General features: G+C 40.4%; 1 protein-coding gene across 1 annotated transcript; it reads left to right on the top strand.

Annotated features, from left to right (window-relative positions):
• Nucleotides 1-20: 20 nt before the first annotated feature.
• Nucleotides 21-20,858, top strand: npm3 (nucleophosmin/nucleoplasmin 3). The gene is given in 6 exon segments (NM_001016456.2): nt 21-87; nt 14,630-14,842; nt 15,316-15,401; nt 16,127-16,246; nt 17,466-17,559; nt 19,280-20,858. Coding segments are annotated over 5 exon segments (534 nt in total). The 5' UTR covers nt 21-87; nt 14,630-14,775; the 3' UTR covers nt 19,447-20,858.
• Nucleotides 20,859-22,849: the final 1,991 nt, after the last annotated feature.

The raw sequence follows: 22,849 nt of genomic DNA, 5'->3' as shown, positions 1-22,849 counted from the left end.
GGAACTAACAATATGATGGGAACGTCGGCCAGCAACCGGTTGCTAAGGAATATACTTCCGCATTCAGCTACGTACACGCAGATAAAGGTAACTACACACCATTTATAAGTATGGTTTATAACGGAGATTAGGTAAAACACGTCGGATGGGGGTTTTAAAGGGGATATAAACGTCCTCAAAATCTCCATATTAAAGTACTTAAGTAACTTTTCAGCCTACAGTAATAGCATCTCACCGACCCCAGCAGCCAAAAAAGAATAGTCTCTCACAGACCCCAGCAGCCAAAAAAGAATAGTCTCTCACAGACCCCAGCAGCCAAAAAAGAATAGTATCTCACAGACCCCAGCATCAAAAAAAGAATAGTATCTCACAGACCCCAGCAGCCAAAAAAAGAATAGTCTCTCACAGACCCCAGCAGCCAAAAAAAGAATAGTCTCTCACAGACCCCAGCAGCCAAAAAAGAATAGTCTCTCACAGACCCCAGCAGCCAAAAAAGAATAGTCTCTCACAGACCCCAGCAGCCAAAAAAAGAATAGTATCTCACAGACCCCAGCAGCCAAAAAAAGAATAGTCTCTCACAGACCCCAGCAGCCAAAAAAGAATAGTCTCTCACAGACCCCAGCAGCCAAAAAAGAATAGTCTCTCACAGACCCCAGCAGCCAAAAAAGAATAGTCTCTCACAGACCCCAGCAGCCAAAAAAGAATAGTCTCTCACAGACCCCAGCAGCCAAAAAAGAATAGTCTCTCACAGACCCCAGCAGCCAAAAAAAGAATAGTCTCTCACAGACCCCAGCAGCCAAAAAAAGAATAGTCTCTCACAGACCCCAGCAGCCAAAAAAGAATAGTCTCTCACAGACCCCAGCAGCCAAAAAAGAATAGTCTCTCACAGACCCCAGCAGCCAAAAATGAATAGTATCTCACAGACCCCAGCAGCCAAAAAAAGAATAGTCTCTCACAGACCCCAGCAGCCAAAAAAGAATAGTCTCTCACAGACCCCAGCAGCCAAAAAAGAATAGTCTCTCACAGACCCCAGCAGCCAAAAAAGAATAGTATCTCACAGACCCCAGCATCAAAAAAAGAATAGTATCTCACAGACCCCAGCATCAAAAAAAGAATAGTCTCTCACAGACCCCAGCAGCCAAAAAAAGAATAGTCTCTCACAGACCCCAGCAGCCAAAAAAAGAATAGTCTCTCACAGACCCCAGCAGCCAAAAAAAGAATAGTCTCTCACAGACCCCAGCAGCCAAAAAAGAATAGTATCTCACAGACCCCAGCATCAAAAAAAGAATAGTATCTCACAGACCCCAGCATCAAAAAAAGAATAGTCTCTCACAGACCCCAGCAGCCAAAAAAAGAATAGTCTCTCACAGACCCCAGCAGCCAAAAAAAGAATAGCATCTCACAGACCCCAGCAGCCAAAAAAGAATAGTATCTCACAGACCCCAGCAGCCAAAAAAGAATAGTATCTCACAGACCCCAGCAGCCAAAAAAAGAATAGTCTCTCACAGACCCCAGCATCAAAAAAAGAATAGTATCTCACAGACCCCAGCAGCCAAAAAAGAATAGCATCTCACAGACCCCAGCAGCCAAAAAAGAATAGTATCTCACAGACCCCAGCAGCCAAAAAAAGAATAGTCTCTCACAGACCCCAGCATCAAAAAAAGAATAGTATCTCACAGACCCCAGCATCAAAAAAAGAATAGTATCTCACAGACCCCAGCAGCCAAAAAAAGAATAGTCTCTCACAGACCCCAGCAGCCAAAAAAGAATAGTCTCTCACAGACCCCAGCAGCCAAAAAAGAATAGTCTCTCACAGACCCCAGCAGCCAAAAAAAGAATAGTCTCTCACAGACCCCAGCATCAAAAAAAGAATAGTATCTCACAGACCCCAGCATCAAAAAAAGAATAGCATCTCACAGACCCCAGCAGCCAAAAAAGAATAGTATCTCACAGACCCCAGCAGCCAAAAAAGAATAGTATCTCACAGACCCCAGCAGCCAAAAAAAGAATAGTCTCTCACAGACCCCAGCATCAAAAAAAGAATAGTATCTCACAGACCCCAGCAGCCAAAAAAGAATAGCATCTCACAGACCCCAGCAGCCAAAAAAGAATAGCATCTCACAGACCCCAGCAGCCAAAAAAGAATAGTATCTCACAGACCCCAGCAGCCAAAAAAAGAATAGTCTCTCACAGACCCCAGCATCAAAAAAAGAATAGTATCTCACAGACCCCAGCAGCCAAAAAAGAATAGCATCTCACAGACCCCAGCAGCCAAAAAAGAATAGTATCTCACAGACCCCAGCAGCCAAAAAAAGAATAGTCTCTCACAGACCCCAGCATCAAAAAAAGAATAGTATCTCACAGACCCCAGCATCAAAAAAAGAATAGTCTCTCACAGACCCCAGCAGCCAAAAAAAGAATAGTCTCTCACAGACCCCAGCAGCCAAAAAAAGAATAGTCTCTCACAGACCCCAGCAGCCAAAAAAAGAATAGCATCTCACAGACCCCAGCAGCCAAAAAAGAATAGTATCTCACAGACCCCAGCAGCCAAAAAAAGAATAGTCTCTCACAGACCCCAGCAGCCAAAAAAAGAATAGTATCTCACAGACCCCAGCAGCCAAAAAAGAATAGTCTCTCACAGACCCCAGCAGCCAAAAAAGAATAGCATCTCACAGACCCCAGCATCAAAAAAAGAATAGCATCTCACAGACCCCAGCATCAAAAAAAGAATAGTCTCTCACAGACCCCAGCATCAAAAAAAGAATAGTCTCTCACAGACCCCAGCAGCCAAAAAATGAATAGTCTCTCACAGACCCCAGCAGCCAAAAAAAGAATAGTCTCTCACAGACCCCAGCAGCCAAAAAAAGAATAGCATCTCACAGACCCCAGCAGCCAAAAAAGAATAGTATCTCACAGACCCCAGCAGCCAAAAAAAGAATAGCATCTCACAGACCCCAGCAGCCAAAAAAGAATAGTATCTCACAGACCCCAGCAGCCAAAAAAAGAATAGTCTCTCACAGACCCCAGCAGCCAAAAAAAGAATAGTCTCTCACAGACCCCAGCAGCCAAAAAAAGAATAGTCTCTCACAGACCCCAGCAGCCAAAAAAAGAATAGCATCTCACAGACCCCAGCAGCCAAAAAAGAATAGTATCTCACAGACCCCAGCAGCCAAAAAAAGAATAGTCTCTCACAGACCCCAGCAACCAAAAAAAGAATAGTATCTCACAGACCCCAGCAGCCAAAAAAAGAATAGCATCTCACAGACCCCAGCAGCCAAAAAAGAATAGTATCTCACAGACCCCAGCAGCCAAAAAAAGAATAGCATCTCACAGACCCCAGCAGCCAAAAAAGAATAGTATCTCACAGACCCCAGCAGCCAAAAAAAGAATAGTCTCTCACAGACCCCAGCAGCCAAAAAAAGAATAGTCTCTCACAGACCCCAGCAGCCAAAAAAAGAATAGTCTCTCACAGACCCCAGCAGCCAAAAAAAGAATAGCATCTCACAGACCCCAGCAGCCAAAAAAGAATAGTATCTCACAGACCCCAGCAGCCAAAAAAAGAATAGTCTCTCACAGACCCCAGCAACCAAAAAAAGAATAGTATCTCACAGACCCCAGCAGCCAAAAAAGAATAGTTACTCTGTGTGAGTACAATTTTATTCCTATTGCTAATTTTTATTAATTGTCTACATATTCTGTCTTTTTTATTATCATACTCCAGTATCCCATTCAAACCCCTGCTTGGTTGCTAGGGTTAACTGGACCTTAATAACCATATAGCTGCTGAACACGTGTCTAAATAAAAACCACACTAATACTAAAAAAAGACCAAATGCAAACTGTCTCAGAATATCCACACAACAGACTCTTCCCCACAACACAGAATTCTCTCTCACCAAAATAAAAAAATATTTTTTGGGTTGACGTCCTTTAAAGGGGTGGTTCATCTTTATTTTAACTTCGAGTATTATGTAGATATTGATATTTTGAGACAATTTGCAAATAATCTTATTTTTTAGTTATTTATCTTTTTGTTTGGCAATTCCCTAGTTTGGCATTTCAGCAGCTATCTGGTTGCTAGGGTCTTTTTTTACCCTAGCAAGCAGGTTATGATTGAATGAGAGGCTGAAATATAAATAGGAAGATAAGAAATAAAAAGTAACAGTAATTGTAGACTCACAGAGCAAAAGTAAGAAAAAAGCAGTCTGTCATTCAAACTGCTGGTTGGTTGCTAGGGTTAACTGGACCTTAGCAACCATATAGCTGCTGAACACGCATCTAAATAAAAGCCACACTAATAATGAAAAAAAAGACCAAATGTAAACTGTCTTAGAATATCCACACACAGAATTCTCGAACCATGTTGCTCCTTGGTTCCAGTGTGTTCCAAGAACACTTTTGCACTTACAGAATCTTCATTGAATTGTAATGAGTACAAGCCGCCACAGTAATTTGCTGCAAACAACTGTTTGTTCACCTCAACGTGTTTCATGCCGTTCGAGTACCCTTTCTCAAGTCACTTTGCAGAAAAGTACTGTGGTAACTTGTGCTCATTCCACTTCAATAAAGATCCAATATATATCAGAATATTATTTACATCATACTAAAATTAATTCAAAGGTGAACCATGCATTTAAAATCCTTCTGCCTGTTCTCCATACCCCTGGGCCCTCTCTCCTACCAACCCATGCAGTCTAAAAGCTGTTTTCTGAACTAAAATTGGTCCAAAAAAATATTAAAACTTCAGTAATTCAGATAGAAAACGCCTTAGCACGGATTTTTCAAGCGTAGGCCGAAATACGCCAGTATTTGCAAAGCAAGCTATTCCTATGTATACGCAAAGGCAGCTGCCAGACCTAGTGGAAATACGCAGCGTTTTTTGCTATTTCGCACTATTAGCACCATGGAAACAGGATTTGCTTACGTCACCAGTACTAGGCTGAAAAACGCCATAGTCGGGCTGTGTGGCTTGTGCGGCGTTTTTAGGCCGAGAAAAAACGCAGCGGAAAAACGCCACATGTAGCATCAGCCTAAAGGTTTCTGCTGCCCCCATTGCCATGTTCTAGACCAGAAAATGCAGATAAGTTGTGAATTTTGAATGTTCCCCATTTCATGGGCCTTTCATGTGACTATGGGCAAAAAAGAAAAGATTTACTGAAGCAGTCCCTCACAAACAAGAAAAATATCTGGGGAATTTAAGTGGTAGGGTCACAAATATGTTGCAAAAAGAAGTTTATTTAGCTACTTGAAGAACCTTTTCCCAAGTTTTTGTATGAAAAAATGCACAGTAAAATTTTAATTCTTAACCAAGGTATGAGTGGACAGCCAGGTAATTACTTTGCAGATCTCTTGCACTGAACATGATCACTACATGCCCAGAATGCTGTCAAAGGTCTAGGAGAATGTTTATTGACCATATATGAAATGGATACTGCACTTTCTTTTTTGGATATATTCCTTAATCCATCTTTCTACTATAGAATTTTATGCAGGGAAACCATCTTTGCACCTTGTGGTACAGTCAGCAAGGCTTTGGTTTACCTGCTGTTTTTAACTGTATTGAGAGATTTTCAGACATCTACCTACATCCTTGTAATTGCTATTGAAAGCAGTAATTGGGCAAAAAATAATTTTTTCTGTTGACGTCCTTTAAAAGGGTGGTTCATCTTTACTTTAACTTCCAGTATTATTTAGCTTTTTGTTTGGCAATTCCCTAGTTTGGTATTTCAGCAGCTATCTGGTTGCTAGGGTCTTTTTTTTACCCTAGCAAGCAGGTTACGATTGAATGAGAGACTGAAATATAAATAGGAAGATAAGAAATAAAAAGTAACAGCAATTTTAGCCTCATAGAACAAAAGTAAGAAAAAGCAGAATAGGAAGGTGAATAATTAAAAAACTGTAAAAAAACTGCAAAGTTGCTAGGAATAGGACATTCTATAAATACTAAAAGTTAACTTAAAGTTGAACCACCCCTTTAAGAAGCCTGCTGTAGTCATAAGGTGACCTGGAAAATTAACTGTAAACAGATCCAGAAGTTTTTATTGCATCCAAGCAAATATATTTAGATTCTGCTTTTGGAGACCAGCTTTACTTTCCACTGTAGGCTGAAAATAAAGCCACTCCAGCTGGACAGCCTTTAGTGCTCTGAGGTCCAGACAAGCTGTGTTGAACCTAGTTGCAGGACTGCACCCCAACATTTTAATTAGAAACAGGTTGAGTAGGTTGTGCCAAACTCTTGCTTTGAAGTATGTTGTATTTCATTCTCCCACCAGTTAGACTTTGCATAGTTGATCATCTTTGTGTCAACTAGAACACCAGGAAATTTTATTGACTGGATTAGTCTTAACTGTGTTGTCTGCCAGTTGATTGTCCATTAATGGTCTTGCGAAAACTTTAGCCTTCTTATCACATGACTGAGCAACTTTAGTGGATCCTGGTCTTTCAGATGAGTATCATTTAAATAAGTGCAAATCTCAATTCATTTTAGTGTCAATTGGGATATAAAACCAACTAGGAACCTTTTCACCATTAGAAAGTAATTCTCTAAATGTCTGTCTAGCTGTAGCCTCAGCAACCTGATGTGTTTTTCTCGGTATGTTTTCTTGTCAGTTATAAACCATCATTTATAAGGATAGTCTTCTTAGCTACTCTTGTTATAGTTGCATCTACCTGTGTCCTTCAAAAAGGGGTACATTTTATTAAATCTCTTGGAATAAGAACATTTTCCTCTTGCTGACCAAATTCTTTTTTTTTTTTTAATCTTGATGCAAGGCAGCAAACATTTTTATCCTTATTGTATCCAAGTAAGTCCAGATCAAGAACTGATCTCCATGTGAAGCAGGGTTTTCTTCAGTGTAGGACTGGGGTACCTGGAGCCCACCAGAGTATCTCACCCCAGGGGCCCACCAAACATATAAGCACACTGGCCACTGCAGCAGGTTGATTAGGGAGGCCGGGGGGGGTATTGGCTTGAAGTATCAAAACAGCACAGTTGATTTCCTAGGGGTTCATGTAGACCACATTAGGGGACATTTCACAACCTTTACCTTTATGATAGCACTTCAGGCTTCTGGCTTACTAGTCCACTTTATCCTGTACTGCCTACAACAGAATTATATCCCTCATTTTGGCTAACACCTTACTAAGCATACCAATAAAAACACTGATATCTTGGTAATGTTTGTAATTCCCCACCATCTAAATTCAGGTCAAGTCACTGAGATAAGTCATAAGATCTACTCTATCTATCCTTCAGTGCTTATCTTCTCTTTTTATTTATAATTTTTCACTATATCCTCTTTCTAAACCGATTATTAATACATTTTAATTGATTTGAAAGAATATATACTTCTGAGAAATTTCTTTTAATGCAACACACCTGACCAAAGGATATATTTTGTATCAACTGGGGGTGGTGATTACTTGTCGATTTAGTATGTAACTGTGTTTTTTTTCCCAATACTTTCTGTACTTGATGTAAGGGTTAACTCAATATTAAGATCATTCTTATTTAAATTGTTCAAAAATGTTATCATATCTTTCTCTTTACCTTTCCAAATATAATATCATCAATGTAGCACCGCCATAGGAGTAGGTTCGCACCTGTTGTAGTCCAGCTAGAACATGGTTGATCTCATAAAGAGATTCACATAACTGGGTGCGAACCTAGTTCCCATAGTGGTCCTGCACAACTGAAGGTATATGGTGTCCTCGAAACAGTGATCCCCAACCAGTGGTTTGTGTGCAACATGTTGCTCACCAACCTCTTTGATGTTGCTCCCAGTGGCCTCAAAAAAGCTGCTTATTTTTAAATTTCTGACTTAGAGTATACTCATGTATACTGCCAAACAAAGCCTTCTGTAGGCTGCCAGTCCACATTGAGCCACCAAATAGCTAATCATAGCCCTTATTTGGCACCCCAGGAACATTTCCATGCTTGTGCTGCTCCCCAACCTTTTTACATTTTTAAAATTTAAATGTTGCTCATGGGTAAAAAAGGTTGGGGAGCCCTGCTCTAAAACATATTCAATAGACCTCAAAACGTACTCCTGGTTCATTGTCATTCTCCAAAATATGCTACTTCCCACAAGCCTTGATTGTGTCTTATTGATGTGTACAGTGATGTTGCTTGTTCCCATTTGAAATCTTTTTAATAATTATGTCAGATGGGTAGAATCCCTAGGGTATGTTTGAAGTGAGAGTACATATTTTTGAAATATTTGTCCACATACTAAGATAAATTACTTAAAAATGGAGCCTTTTCTGGAAACAATCGGCCTTCTGGGCAGTTTCTCTTTATTTTTATGTATTTTCAGAAGACAGTAGAAAACAGGCATTAATGGAGGGTTACTGTGAACTCTAAGGGCTCTGGCACACGGGGAGATTAGTTGCCCTCTCAAGGCAACTTCCGCGATTTCACTGAAATCGCACCTCCGCGTATGCCATCCCACCGGCGATTTACATTTTCGCCGGTGGGATGGCATTTCGGGGAGATTAGTCGCCTGCGAACAGGGAGGTTTGTCGCGGGTGACTAATCTCCCTGTGTGCCAGAGCCCTAATGAATCCCCATTCATCTTTGTTTAGTATACCCTTTTCTTTAGCTTATAGATTAGTTTTAACAGTTTATTACTAAACACTTCTGTAGCATTTGTAGTTAGGACTTTGTATGTCTCCTTTGCAAGGAGGTCCTTGCAAATTATTAGATAATCTTTTTTTTGTTCATAAGGACTTTAAGGGCTCTGGCACACGGGGAGATTAGTCGCCTGCGACTAATCTCCCCGAACTACCATTCCACCGATGATGACACACGCTGCGCAGTCGATTTCGGCAAATCGCCGAAAATGCCTCGCGAGGCAACTAATCTCCCCGTGTTCCAGAGCCCTAACTCCGTCCTTATCTTCTGGTTTTATCACCAATGTTTTTGATCTTTCCTTAAATTATCTATTGCTGATTTTTCTCCCTTTGTTAAGTTAGACTTTAGCTTAATTCCTATGGAATTTTTAGGAACATATTTATCAATGGGTGAATAGGTTCACCATTTGATAAATACACTACTAAAAATCCCATAGAAATGAATAAAGAGTGGGTGCATTTTTTGTGGTGAATTCCATACTCCATATTCCAATCTGCCCCTTAATGTCACATAATTTTAGGGCACTGGACAAAATGTGTATTTGCTGGAGTTCAGAAATGATGGATTACATGGGGCAATACTGTCAAGGTGCAACATGAAAACCTTACTTTGAGTGGCACTTTCAAACGCTCCGAGCGTATTTTCGCCAAATTTTTAGCCGCTTGTGCAACTTTTTCTTACGCTTGCACGAAAAAATCGGAAAGGTTTTCCCGCTGTTTACAATCATTCGGTACGAAAATTTTGTGACTTTCGGATCGCCAATACGTTATTATCGTGACTAATACGATTTTTTCGTAAGCATTTTTGCGATATTTGCGATCTTCATAGATTCTCGTATCCAATCCGAATTTATTTGAACTCTTGATTTCATGAATCTGCCCCATAGTTAACCCCGGTACAAACTTAATTGCTGCTTTCTGCTCTTTTAGTGCAGTTGAATGCAGTCGTGGTCTCTGGCCTGCCAGTACTTCACCAGTCTGGTTAACACCAGAAACTCTGGGGAATAGGTCAACTAACCAAGGTTTGCACCAGCTCTACGGGGCAGGGACCTCCATCCTCGTCTTTTTGATTCTTAACTTATTGCAGCTATACCTGTGGACTGTGTATATAAGTAGGGCTTTATAAATAAAGATAATAAAGATTCGTTGTGTGTGTCATTGTCTGTGGCCATTTAAGTGTTAAACAGAAAAATTTTTTTGTAAAGTACTTCACAAACAGTTCCAAACAAATTGTGTCTATGGGGGTAGATTATTAATGGAAAAAGATTATGAATGTTTTGAAAAGGCACATTAAAACTAGACTTTAATAATTATATATATATATATATATATATATATAATATTATTGTTGCTGCTAGTGACACATCGCTTTGGACAAACTTGGTAAACCCACAGTCAAGTGTAATGTGGTCTTCGAGAAGAAGCTATACCTTTGTCATACAGTGTATAAAAACTAAATATCTTTTAATCAATGCAAGCATAAACTCCACAAGAGGCCTTAAATGCACTCTGGAAAAGCTGTTCATGTTTAAAAACTGAATTGTGTTTTTTGGGGACAAGGTGATTTTCTGCAGTAAACAAGTGATGAAAGTGATTTCTGAAAACTAATGTGTAAAGCTAGAAAATATGAAGGAGGGATGGTTGCACTTTCCACATAAAGATATAGTTACACCCTCCACATGAGAGTTCGTCAAATTTAACGAGGATAGAGAGGTATATGCAAAAAATAGAAAACACCACCACTTTAGTTAGACTCCAATTTACTGCACCATTTTTCCCGGCATAAAGCAGTTAAGTCATTACCCAGACACAAAAATAAATAAAAAAAACTTCTGCCCTACGCCTCCTACATATGCCTGCACCCAAATGAATGGAATACGCTCGGGTGCAGGCACATGTAGCGGAAATACGCATAAAACGTTTTTATGTGTATTTTGGTGGAAGGACGGAATTTTCGGCAAACGTTTCTCCACTTGCTGAAAATATCCCCCCTACGTTTCATCTGACATCAGCCTAAAGCTGCCATTTTTTTCAAAGAAAGAAACTATGAACCAATATATAGTTTCTTCTAATGTGCCTCATTTCAACAAGCAGAGGTTTTATATACAGTGGAGGAAATAATTATTTGACCCCTCACTGATTTTGTAAGTTTATCCAATGACAAAGAAATGAAAAGTCTCAGAACAGTATCATTTCAATGGTAGGTTTATTTTAACAGTGGCAGATAGCACATCAAAAGGAAAATCGAAAAAATAACTTTAAATAAAAGATAGCAACTGATTTGCATTTCATTGAGTGAAATAAGTTTTTGAACCCTCTAACAAAAAAAGATTTAATACTTAGTGGAAAAACCCTTGTTTGCAAGCACAGAGGTCAAACGTTTCTTGTAATTGATGACCAAGTTTGCGCACATTTTAGGAGGAATGTTGGTCCACTCCTCTTTGCAGATCATCTCTAAATCCCTAAGGTTTCGAGGCTGTCTCTGTGCAACTCTGAGCTTGAGCTCCCTCCATAGGTTTTCTATTGGATTAAGGTCCGGAGACTGACTAGGCCACTCCATGACCTTAATGTGCTTCTTCTTGAGCCACTCCTTTGTTGCCTTTGCTGTATGTTTTGGGTCATTGTCGTGCTGGAACACCCATCCACGACCCATTTTCAGTTTCCTGGCAGAGGGAAGGAGGTTGTCGTTCAGGATTTCACGATACATGGCTCCGTCCATTTTCCCGTTAATGCGAATAAGTTGTCCTGTAACCTTAGCAGAAAAACACCCCCAAAGCAAAATGTTTCCACCCCCATGCTTGACGGTGGGGACGGTGTTTTGGGGGTCATAGGCAGCATTTTTCTTCCTCCAAACACAGCGAGTTGAGTTAATGCCAAAGAGCTCTATTTTGGTCTCATCAGACCACAGCACCTTCTCCCAGTCACTCACAGAATCATTCAGGTGTTCATTGGCAAACTTCAGACGGGCCTGCACATGTGCCTTCTTGAGCAGGGGGACCTTGCGAGCCCTGCAGGATTTTAATCCATTGCGGTGTAATGTGTTTCCAATGGTTTTCTTGGTGACTGTGGTCCCTGCTAATTTGAGGTCATTAACTAACTCCTCCCGTGTAGTTCTAGGATGCTTTTTCACCTTTCTCAGAATCATTGACACCCCACGAGGTGAAATCTTGCGTGGAGCCCCAGAGCGAGGTCGATTGATGGTCATTTTGTGCTCCTTCCATTTTCGAACAATCGCACCAACAGTTGTCACCTTCTCTCCCAGCTTCTTGCTAATGGTTTTGTAGCCCATTCCAGCCTTGTGCAGGTCTACAATTTTGTCTCTGACATCCTTGGACAGCTCTTTGGTCTTTCCCATGTTGGAGAGTTTGGAGTCTGCTTGATTGATTGATTCTCTGGACAGGTGTCTTTTATACAGGTGACTAGTTAAGACAGGTGTCCTTAATGAGGTTGACTAATTGAGTAGAAGTGTCTAACCACTCTGTGGGAGCCAGAACTCTTAATGGTTGGTAGGGGTTCAAAAACTTATTTCACTCAATGAAATGCAAATCAGTTGCTATCTTTTATTTAAAGTTATTTTTTCGATTTTCCTTTTGATGTGCTATCTGCCACTGATAAAATAAACCTACCATTGAAATGATACTGTTCTGAGACTTTTCATTTCTTTGTCATTGGACAAACTTACAAAATCAGTGAGGGGTCAAATAATTATTTCCTCCACTGTAATCCATGAGTTATCAATTGGCACAGCATAACAAAATGTCATATTTTAATATACACACACAGGATATTATTTGAAAATATATTTTTTTAAGGAAATAAACTTCATAAATGTTAGAAAATGAAATGTTTTCTTGGAACAATGTGAAAAATTTTATTGTAAAATCGCTATTTTTGAAGTTACATGTCTTTAACATTTCATTTATTTATTTCATAGTAAAATTGACATATTAAAATAAGTCTAAGTAATGAAGAAAAATGCCCATCATTAGTGTTACTTTCGAACTGATAGGTCAAACACTTGAAGCACTACAGTACCAAATTTCCAAAGCACTGCATACTTCTGATTTCAAGGCTAAACATTCCACTAACGGTAGGTTTACCCTAGAAAACTACAAATTATTGGAAAGAACAGAGTCTTATAAATCCAAAATGGGTAAATTCATCTTTGTAATCCATACTACATTGCAAATTTTAGTTATAACTTTTAACACATTTTTGAAAAATGACCTCAAAACTTCTACCTTCGAGCATCTTTTATCCCACATTCTATTAGGTACCAAGATAAAATACCCTAAATATGAATGTCTGAGGTCCACTGAACAGTTTGATGTCCATAATATATAGGTATACCTAAGTGTGTGGCATATAGGGGTCCCATAATAAAGACACCCCCATTCTAGCTACCAGTTCTGTAATTCCAGATACTGCAAATACAACACATTTACAGAATTTTTTGAGGGGCAAAGGTAGAAAAAAAAGTATGTTCACCTCATATATTTTTAGAAAGTAATTTCTCACCAATTTCTTACATACAATTGGAAGCCACCCTAAAGGGCCAAGGGTCTACTGAACAGTTTGATCCCCAATATGCATAGAGATACCAAAGCAGGTAGCATGTACGGACCTCAAATGAAAAAAGTGCATATGAATTCTCACCTGCCAATTTGCCTTCTGTGAACGAAGCCCCCTGACTGCGTATTATTAGCTGTAAGACCCCGTAACTATACAAAGACACCCCCAAAAATATATATATTTTTGGAAAGTACATATTCTGACTAATCCAAAATCACAAAAATCCAATTAGGCAATTTAATGAAAAAACAAAATAAGTTATCCAACAGCGTGGTTAGAGCACAATACTTGATCCAATAGCCACGCTATGAAATCATCAATTTTTAGGGGAAAAACAAGAACTAAATAAAATTTAAGTTTAAAGATGTATGTGTGTTTGTGTATGCATGTGTGTACAGCTCTAAAATTGTGTAAATGTGTGTATGTGAGCATGCAGATATGTGAAAGAGTGTACAAAACGAAAAAAAAAACATGATCGCGTTGCAGGACTGACATGGATGCCCCCTTGGCTTGTTGCCTGGGGGTTGTGGATCCATCAGACTCGCTGCGTGGTGGCAAAAGCAGCTAGTGCAGAGAGGAAGCCCTTTAATGCAAAGCATGCAAGTACTATGTGCATTTTTCTACCAGAATGTAGTACCTACATGCTTGGCAGTGGCAGTTAAAACATTGTACCCACAATGAAACACAAACCTCCGGAGGTGCACACAGACTGACCCAACCTTTCCCCCATTCTTGACAAAGAGAAGGTCTAGACCCCTCACTGCCCTAACCTGACCCCCAAAGACAAGAACATACCTCACTTTCCCATAGTCAGGTATACAACTATAGACACAAACACCACTGCAAGGCATACACATACATAAATAATGCCTTACTTACACACCTCCAACCCCCCCCCCCCATCCATATCTAGAGACCTCACCTGCTGCCGCAACCCACTCAAATCTAGTTTTCCATACACACTTGTCTAGAGTCAAATGTCCCTCACAGACATAAACCTAGAACAGCTCATCCAATCTAACCACACCCCACACTAGGACATCTAAATACTTCCACTAACCCAATCTCCCCTCAACAATCTGGGTAAAAAAAGCACACTAGAAAAAACAGCACCAAGAAGGATTTAAAAAAAAAGAATTTCTAAGCACACAACCCCCCCCCCCCCCAGAAATCTAGCCATCCCCCAACATTATCTAACACACCAGAAATAGAAAAGTGTCCAGCACAAAGCAATACTCATTCAGTGCAGCACTGTGACACTGCCTTGTTCCCCAGTAATCCCTGAGGCCTGCCCTCACTGTGTTCTATTCATATAGCCATTTGAAGAAGGCCATAGAATAAGAGAAGAAGTCGCACTTTTTTTTCTCTCACCAGGAGACAGGAGTAAGTCTGTGGAGGGAAACATACATTTTTCTTGCTTTTTTAGGCGTTTGAAAAAGGCGCTGAATGTCACGTGTTGGGGGCGTTCCCAGAATGTGCCAGACGTCACCGGCGGAAGTAGGAAGCAGCTGCCACAGACGTGCGGGACACACGTGGGTAGGAGTGCGTATTGGAGTACGAATTGGCGTGATAATGAGCGGGTTTGTATCAAGCAAAACGCAAGGACCTCCAAGCCCAGCTGTGGAATCCTATTTATTCGGTGAGTGGGGCTGCACTGTAAGAAAGCGGGGAGCGGGTCTTGTCTCTAAATATCTTACAAGCTGGTTATCAGAATGGGACGCGGGGGTTTCTTATTCCATTTAAATGGATAGAAATACTAATGCTTTTATTTGGAATCATCATATATTCCTGTTTTATATCGAACTTGAACGCTTTCCGTTAAATAGCATAGTGTGTGCTATTCACCTCTATGCGGCATAAGATCATTTTGCAGCGGATAGGTTGCTTGGGACTTCTGCCTAGGGGGATTGGCACAGCCAAGCTAATTAAAATGTCTCCTCTTAAATAAGGGCTTTTATTCCTTGTAATATTTAAAGACATGTTCTAAAGGTAGAAGCACTTTGATTTCACAAGATTTTCACAGAAGCACTTTGATTTCACAAGATTTTCACAAGCTCTAATGATTTTACAATGTCCTGTTGTTCAGAGTGTATTTTTGTGTTTCCAAAACAGGTTGTGAATTGTCATCAAAAACAAAACAATACACTTTCCAAGTAGATGAAGAGGATGATGCTTCACACTGTGTATGCTTGCAGACTGTAAGTATGGGTTTATTCTTTACAGCAAAGTGGGGAGTTTAGGCTGGTTGTGCTGCAAACTGTTTTCTGTGTCAAACAAAAGGAACTTGCGTTTCGGAAACAGGCCCCTTCAACAGGCATTTAGGCCAATGACGCATCTAATGTTTCTTTGCTGACTTCAGTACACTCAATTTTCCCTGTTCCAGCTGTCCAGATGAATGGACACCGTCCCCATTTATCTAAACAACAGGGAACACTGAGGGATATCGGATATCTCTCTACCAATTGAACTACACTGGTGGAAAAACTTATATGTGCCATTCTCCTAAACTAAACCAGTATTGTGCATTGCCATTTTGACCTGATGGCATAAGAAAAGAACTGCAAATACAAGATGTTTTGTACCATAATGGGCTGGTGGGGACTGTTTGGGTCTTTATTTATTTGGAATGCTAGGGCCTATTTTGGCTTCCAGTGCAGACCTGGCTACTATCTCAGATCATTCCCTGGTAGACCTGTTTCACAAACTGCAGTGTCTTACAAATTGTCATCCTTAATATTTTACAGCTGTACTTTACCTTGTGTTTTTTTTTTACATTCAACTTCTGTCTAGCCCCCCATATAGAATATATCATCATTATTGCATTTGTATATCACTGTATTATAGTTGACAGATGTAAGAATTGCTTTCTGAGCTCCACTGTGATTTACACACAGTCTACTAATTTTTTATCCTTTACTTTCAGATTAGTCTTGGGGCAGGAGCTAAGGATGAACACAACGTAGTGGAAGTGACTGCCCATAATTATCAAGATAAGGAAGTTACTGTGCCTTTAGCTAACCTTAAACTTTCATGTCAGCCCATGGTGAGCGAAATAAAAAAAAATCTTGCTTTCTTCCAGTTCTCCTATGATTTCCAATCTCTTCTTGTTTTTCTCTCGAGGGCACATATACCTATAACTTCTAGTTCACAGTAATGCCCTGCTTCTTTAGAGTTATAATGGGATTGCAGAGTTTTTAAGTTTACCACAAGCAAAGTGTAGTTTACTGACTTTATTAAATGGTACTCTCTTGTAGTAGCATTAACTCTTGTTGTTCCCCTTACATAAATGGAACTTTATTGCTATAGGTAGGGTTGGATTTCTGCACTGGTTATGTTATAGCTGCAGTGAAAATGTGAACTCATTTTTTTCCCCAGGGCTCAGGTACTTGGAAAAAAAACAAAACATTTAGCAGCCATGACTATCAGACCATTCAGGACATACCCCCTGATGGCTTCATCTAAGTAAATTAACCCCATGCCCATAATAAAACATAGCCAGTCTGTATAATGCTTCACTCGCACCTTTACCCTTATGAGTCTCTTCAATGGCACTGTCTCCAGTGCATGAAAACTTCAAACATGCACAATTTTTATAGCATTTAACTTTCATGTGCACCCCTGTCTGTACAGTACCATATAGTGGAGATTCATTTAAAGTAAAATGAAATCTTCAGGTGGGGTGTGGTTCCAATTTTACCAACCCAAAACATTGCTTTTCATGAGCCCAAGCTGGCACTGCCATTGTGCCAACTTCATTCAACTCAGGGGATCATTAGGGAGAGCAATTAAACTTGCGGCAGTGCTCCGTGCAGAAACAACCCTGGACTGGTATGTTTTTTAAAGACAAGGAGGTCCCAGAACATGGGAAGATTTTTTACTCCATTTGTTAGAGGGCCAAAAAAATCACTCTGGTGTGGCCCACTATGTGAATTGCTAGACTGCTAATGCTAAGGGCACACAGGGAATACAGTCTGCTTCTCCCTGCCTGCATTTTGTACCCAGGTGGAGAGAAGCAGACCACTCTTGTGTCTAGCTGCACTGACAGGCACAGCGTTGAACTTCAACTCACAGAGTGGATATTGGCTTTAAAAACATGCATTTTAGGTCCAATATCCATTCCATGTAGCTGCACTCATGCCAGTGCTGGGACACGGGAGCGGATCTGCTTCTCTGCACCTTCATGCAGAATGCAGACTGTGTTCCCCTCAGCCTTAAACTCAGAATTCCAAGAAGTTTAACTGTGGTATTTTTTTCAATGCAAGGTGAATGTGGAATATTTTGAGATTGAGCCACCAGTGACCTTTCGTTTAACATCTGGTTCCGGTCCAGTTTTTATCTCGGGTCGTCATTATATTGGTAAGATGCTATACAAGTTGCCCTGGGATTTTGATGTATATTTTACAATGCAAATTTCATATTGATCTTATGATATGGTACACTTATATTTTGTGTGTTTTCAGATTTATTTCTAATGTTTATATTTCAGACATGCCCCAAGCATGCTGGGCCTTATTAGCTCGCTCATTAAGGTGCTTTGGCCGCAATTTACAAAATAAGTGCAGTTTTAGAAGTAATGAAACTAACCAGCAAGTAGCTTTCTTTATTCAGCTACAATAATATAAATGAATGCAACAGTGGAGCTTGGGGCAGTCCCATGCAGATACTGCCCTGACCAGGGTTTCCATCAAGCCCATATGCCTGCCTGTCAAAAACTCTGATCTACCCCAACTTATACCTCTGTAGTAGAAAGCCCTGCCCGTGGTCAGTGCTGTATCTGCTCCTGGACTTAATGTTTGCATTGGGTCTCTATCTGGACTCCTGCCTTATCTCGCAATGGTATCCCTGGGTGGAACTGAACCTAGCATCCCATTGTTGAAAGGCAGAAATGCCTAAATCTTTTAAAGTAAAAGCACATGCCTGTGTTCTTCCTTGTCCTTTAGAGGACCTGTTAGAAGCATGTTAAACAGTTATCAGGATCATCCAGTCCTACTAGCTCGTTGTATTACTTTTGCAGTCTAAAAGTTCTGTAGTGGTGTGTCATTGCCAAAAGATGAAACCACTTAGGGCAAAGGCACACAGGGTGATTCGTGTTACCTTGTTAAGTCACCTAAAAATGAAGCACAAAAGCACGCAGAACCATTCACTTGCATAACACTGCCTGCGAGCGGTTGTGCCTGCAGTTGTGGCAGATGAGAGTTGCCTGAGTTGCAGCTTTCCTCATTTCCAGGGAGCTATCTCCAAACAAGCCATACCACAGGTGCTTGCAGGCAATTCTCATGCAAGTAAATGGATTTATTTTGGGTCTATGTTTTTGGGATACTTAAAAATGCATTGCATAGTTAAGTTGGTTTGAAAAAAGATCAACCCTCTTAAGTGAACCCAGCACCCACAAAACTATACTGACCCCCCAACTTTAACAGTCTAACCTTCTAGTTTAAATCTTCTATCCCCTTTACCAGTTTAGTTGCATGTCTCTGCCCAAAACTGCTCTGCATAAGTGAGGCCTTACCAGGGACCCATAAAGAGCCAAAATTATGTTTTTATCCCTAGAGGTAATACCCTTTTTTATGCAAGACAGCACTTTATTTGCTTTAGCAGCCACAGAATGACACAACCTGAAATTAGACAACTTGTTTTATGCTTAAATCCTTCTCAATTAAAGGTTGCCATACACGGGCCGATTGTAGCTGCCGATATTGGCCCCTTAGACCGATTCGGCAGCTTATCAGCCTGTGTAGGGGTTGCAACGAGGGTCATGCCTGAACGATATCTGTCCTTAAATGGGCCAGAAATCGATCGAGCGGGTTAAAAATTTAGCATCGGCTCGTTGTTGCGGTCCCTGAACCGACTGTGCCCCTTTGTGCCGATATAATTCGATCGTTTGGCTCCAGCTCTAGGTCAAATCACTCTGCAAAATGGCAGCATTGCTAAAAGTTCCCCAAATTATCATGTGCCATAGCGCTCATGTGAATTATCTTTATATGCACGATTATCACCGAGCTATCTATGGATTGCATGCAGTCGTTGATAAAGCAGTGTTCAGTAGCAAGGAATAATCCGTTTCCCTCCATTGCAGTAATCAATGATGACATAGACCTGTCAGGTTCAGATGAGGATGATGACGACGAGGATATTGATGATGATGATGATGATGATGATGATGATGATGAAGAAGAAGAAGAAGTAGTTACTCCAATAAAACCAGCTAAGAAAAGCCTAAAAACCTTATCACATACCATATAAACTAGCCTGGCTCTGGAGACGTCACTCCGGTGTAAATCCTGTGTTCTAGACATCACTTCGGAGGTTTGAGGCATTTCCAGGTGTTATACTAGAACTCAGGTACTCTTCAGATTTACATAAAAAATATGGACTAATGAAAGTGCCTTTTATTAACATCTCTGTTTTTGGAACCTAACAGTTATTTAACTCACCACCCCTATTGATGTTGCTCCCAGTGGCCTCAAAGTAGGTGCCCATTTTTTAAATTTCTAGCATGGAGACAAGTTTTGGAAGCACAGAGACCAGTTTTACTCCAAGCAGAGCCTCCTGCAGGCCACATGGGGCAACCCAATAGCCAATCACAGTTCTAATTTTGCATCCTCAAGGAACTTTTTCATGCGTGTCTGGCTCACCGACACTGTTTACATTTTATGTGTGGCTCACGAGTAAAAAAAATAAAGATGTTTGGATCCCTGGTTTAGCTGTTCATCGGGACTGTTTACTGATAGAATGAGTGCAGTGGGCTGCGTCTATTTTAGCATTCCAACACCAGCTTTTTTTTTTTTTTTTTTACAGATTTCTTATTATTAACATTACAGCTCATCCACTGGTCCAGTACAATTTTTAGATTCAAACTGTGAATAGTTTCAGTATTTTATGTATGAAAAGTAATATCAAGCCAAGAGGTTTACAAATCCTGTGTTTGGAAAGTGCCCCATGCAGTTTCATATGTCTAAGTAGGTTGGTCCAAGAAAGCAGAATTGTGAAGCTCAGAAATTTGTACTTTGCATTTTTGATTAAGCTTTTTTAAATTATGGGGCTTTGAGGTTAACAGCCTCAGGTGGCTTCAGACTGGGGGGGTGCATGTAACAATCTACCGTGATTTGGTAGCTGTATGGTGACAAGATTGTATGGGCATTGGCACAGCCTGTGACAGTATAAAATTGTTTTGACCAGCAGTGTATATGGCATTCATGCCTTTCAGGTTAAGCCTATGACACTCTGCTAAAAAGCATGAGTGGAATTTCAGTGGTTAGGACTTGAGAGGTCTTCAGTGCAACCATTTCTTAATTAGCTCTGACGTTTTTCCTGAATGTAACAGGATTTTTATAATGTATGTAATTTTGTTTCTGGTTGATTTATAAATGAATTGTTTAGAAAGTCCTGGTTATCATATAATCTCAGGTGGAAAACTGAAATTGAGAACGGAAATTGGCTACATACTGCATTATGTTGTATTTCCTAATTTTAAATGTTTGACCAGAACCACAAAGTCTACAGTGTTTGACTATGGCAGCCATTACTAACATAAGGCCAAGTTACGTTTTTTAAAAAAACAAAAACTGTATATTACGTTCTTCTCTATTCTTGTTGAAATAATGAAATATATGTACTTATTTTCAGAAGAAAAAATAAAATTGTGCACTGCCTTATGAGAATTGTATTTTATTCTGACTAAAATAATAGCATTCTTTATTACCCTTCCTAAGTAAGAGCATTCTTTTGAGACGGTGAGGGTCTTTAAAAGCCTGAAGAACCAGCAGCATAAGTAGAGGGGCACTGGCCCCCACATGCAAGAAAGTTTTCGGATGGGCCTGGAACTCACAGCCAACCCAGCGTGACCCATCTCCCCTGCTGCCCAGTCGCATCCCTTACTCCCTCCCTGCCTGCTCTTAGGTAGGAGAGTAGCTATGGAGGGGGATTTCTATACTTCTAAAGGAAGCAGACCCTGAGGACCCCCTCTCCTCCAGGCCCCTATGTATAAAGTTACACCTCTGTACCTGACCCCAAAAATCCTGTCCTATTTCTCATGTTTTATCTGTACTTGCATAGTGTCCTATATCCTTCATACAATTCTACTGGTGCAGCAATAGATGTTATATTCAGCATCTCCAAAGTTCTCAAACAGCCTGACATGAATATTTCTGTATTAAACCCAAAGCAGCGAAATCTCTCCTTGATTTCCTAACTACATTTTTGTATGCAGAAATGGTGGTTTTATGACTTTCTCTAGCTGGGACCCCATTAGTCCCATTTAAGTTACTGCAGTTAAATTTTTCAATTTAATAGGTGCTGCTGCTTACCAGTTTTATAACCTAATTATGTTGGGTTGAAAAACCCGCCCTACTATTCCATTTTTTTTTTCTTCTTCTTAGTGCCCCCCCCCATTTTCTAAACGCTACTCCTACAGTTTTAGTGGTACAACACCCAAACTCTCCACACATCTTCACCCTATAGTGGAGCAGGGTGTTTGTGCTTTTCTATGCCATCCCGCCCCCCTCTTTTTGTGGCGCTGCTCCGAACCCCCCAATTTTTCCAATGACTTTGACAGGGAAGATTTTCAAACTGCTGCCACTCTTACAGCTTTGAAGCTACACCCCCCAAACTTGAACAACATAATCATGGGGTCACCCCGAATGGAACGGAAAGTGGAAAAGTGTAAGGGGCCAACAATAGCAAATCAAATTTCACTCGTTGACTTTAATGGGGAAATTGAAACTGCTGCCAATCTTACAGCTTTGAGGCTACACTCGCCAAACTTTAATCACACAGTCATGGGGTCAGCCTGAATGAAAATATGATGATTGTTGGATGCCCAAAAGTGGGCAGAGCTGTGAACAGCCAATGAGATTTTACCTATTGACTTTGCAGAAATCCAACCTACTGCCATTCTCACAGTAATAACGCTGGGGTCTCCAAACTTTGCAGAGTTAGGCACCAGGTAACTGCGGTTCAAGGTTAGAAAATGGGCGGAGCCACCAACAGCCAATCGGATTTCACCAATTTAATTTTATTGGTTTGATGCCAGGGTTCCAAACTTGGCGCAGTCAGTCACTGTGTGACTACGTACTCAAGGTTAGAAAAAGTGGGTGGGGCCGCCAAAAGCCAATCACATTTCTTTCATTGTTTTCAGTGGGGTTATTTTAACTGCTGCCATTCTCACATGTCAGTGTCCCCAAACTTTGCACAGTTTGTCACTGGGTGACTACGTTCCAAGTTTAGAAAAGTGGACGGGGCCAGCAACAGCCAATTAGATTTCACCTATAGACTTCATATATTTAAATATAAACTGCTGCCATTCTTTAAATATTAATACTTAAGGTTTCCAAACGTTGCAGAGCTAGTCACCTGGTAACTGCAGTTCAGAGTTAGAAAAAGTGGGTGGAGAAAATAACCAATCACATTTTAACTATTGATTTTCAAAGGGGAAATTCAACCTGCTGCCATTCTCACAGTATTAACACCAGGATCACTAGGAGACTAAATTTTTAGGTTTTAAAGAGTGGGTGGAGCCTCCAACAGCCAATCAGACTTCACCTATTGAATTTTAATTTTTTTGGTTTAAATTTAAAATGCTGCCTTTCTCACACTATTTATGTCAGGGTTCCCAAACTTTGCACAGCCAGTCACTGGCTCACTTAAT

This window comes from Xenopus tropicalis, chromosome 7, assembly GCF_000004195.4.
Source record: "Xenopus tropicalis strain Nigerian chromosome 7, UCB_Xtro_10.0, whole genome shotgun sequence".
Lineage (NCBI taxonomy): Eukaryota > Metazoa > Chordata > Amphibia > Anura > Pipidae > Xenopus > Xenopus tropicalis.
Note: the sequence above shows the minus strand (reverse complement) of the source record. Positions and strands in the feature narration are given on the sequence as shown.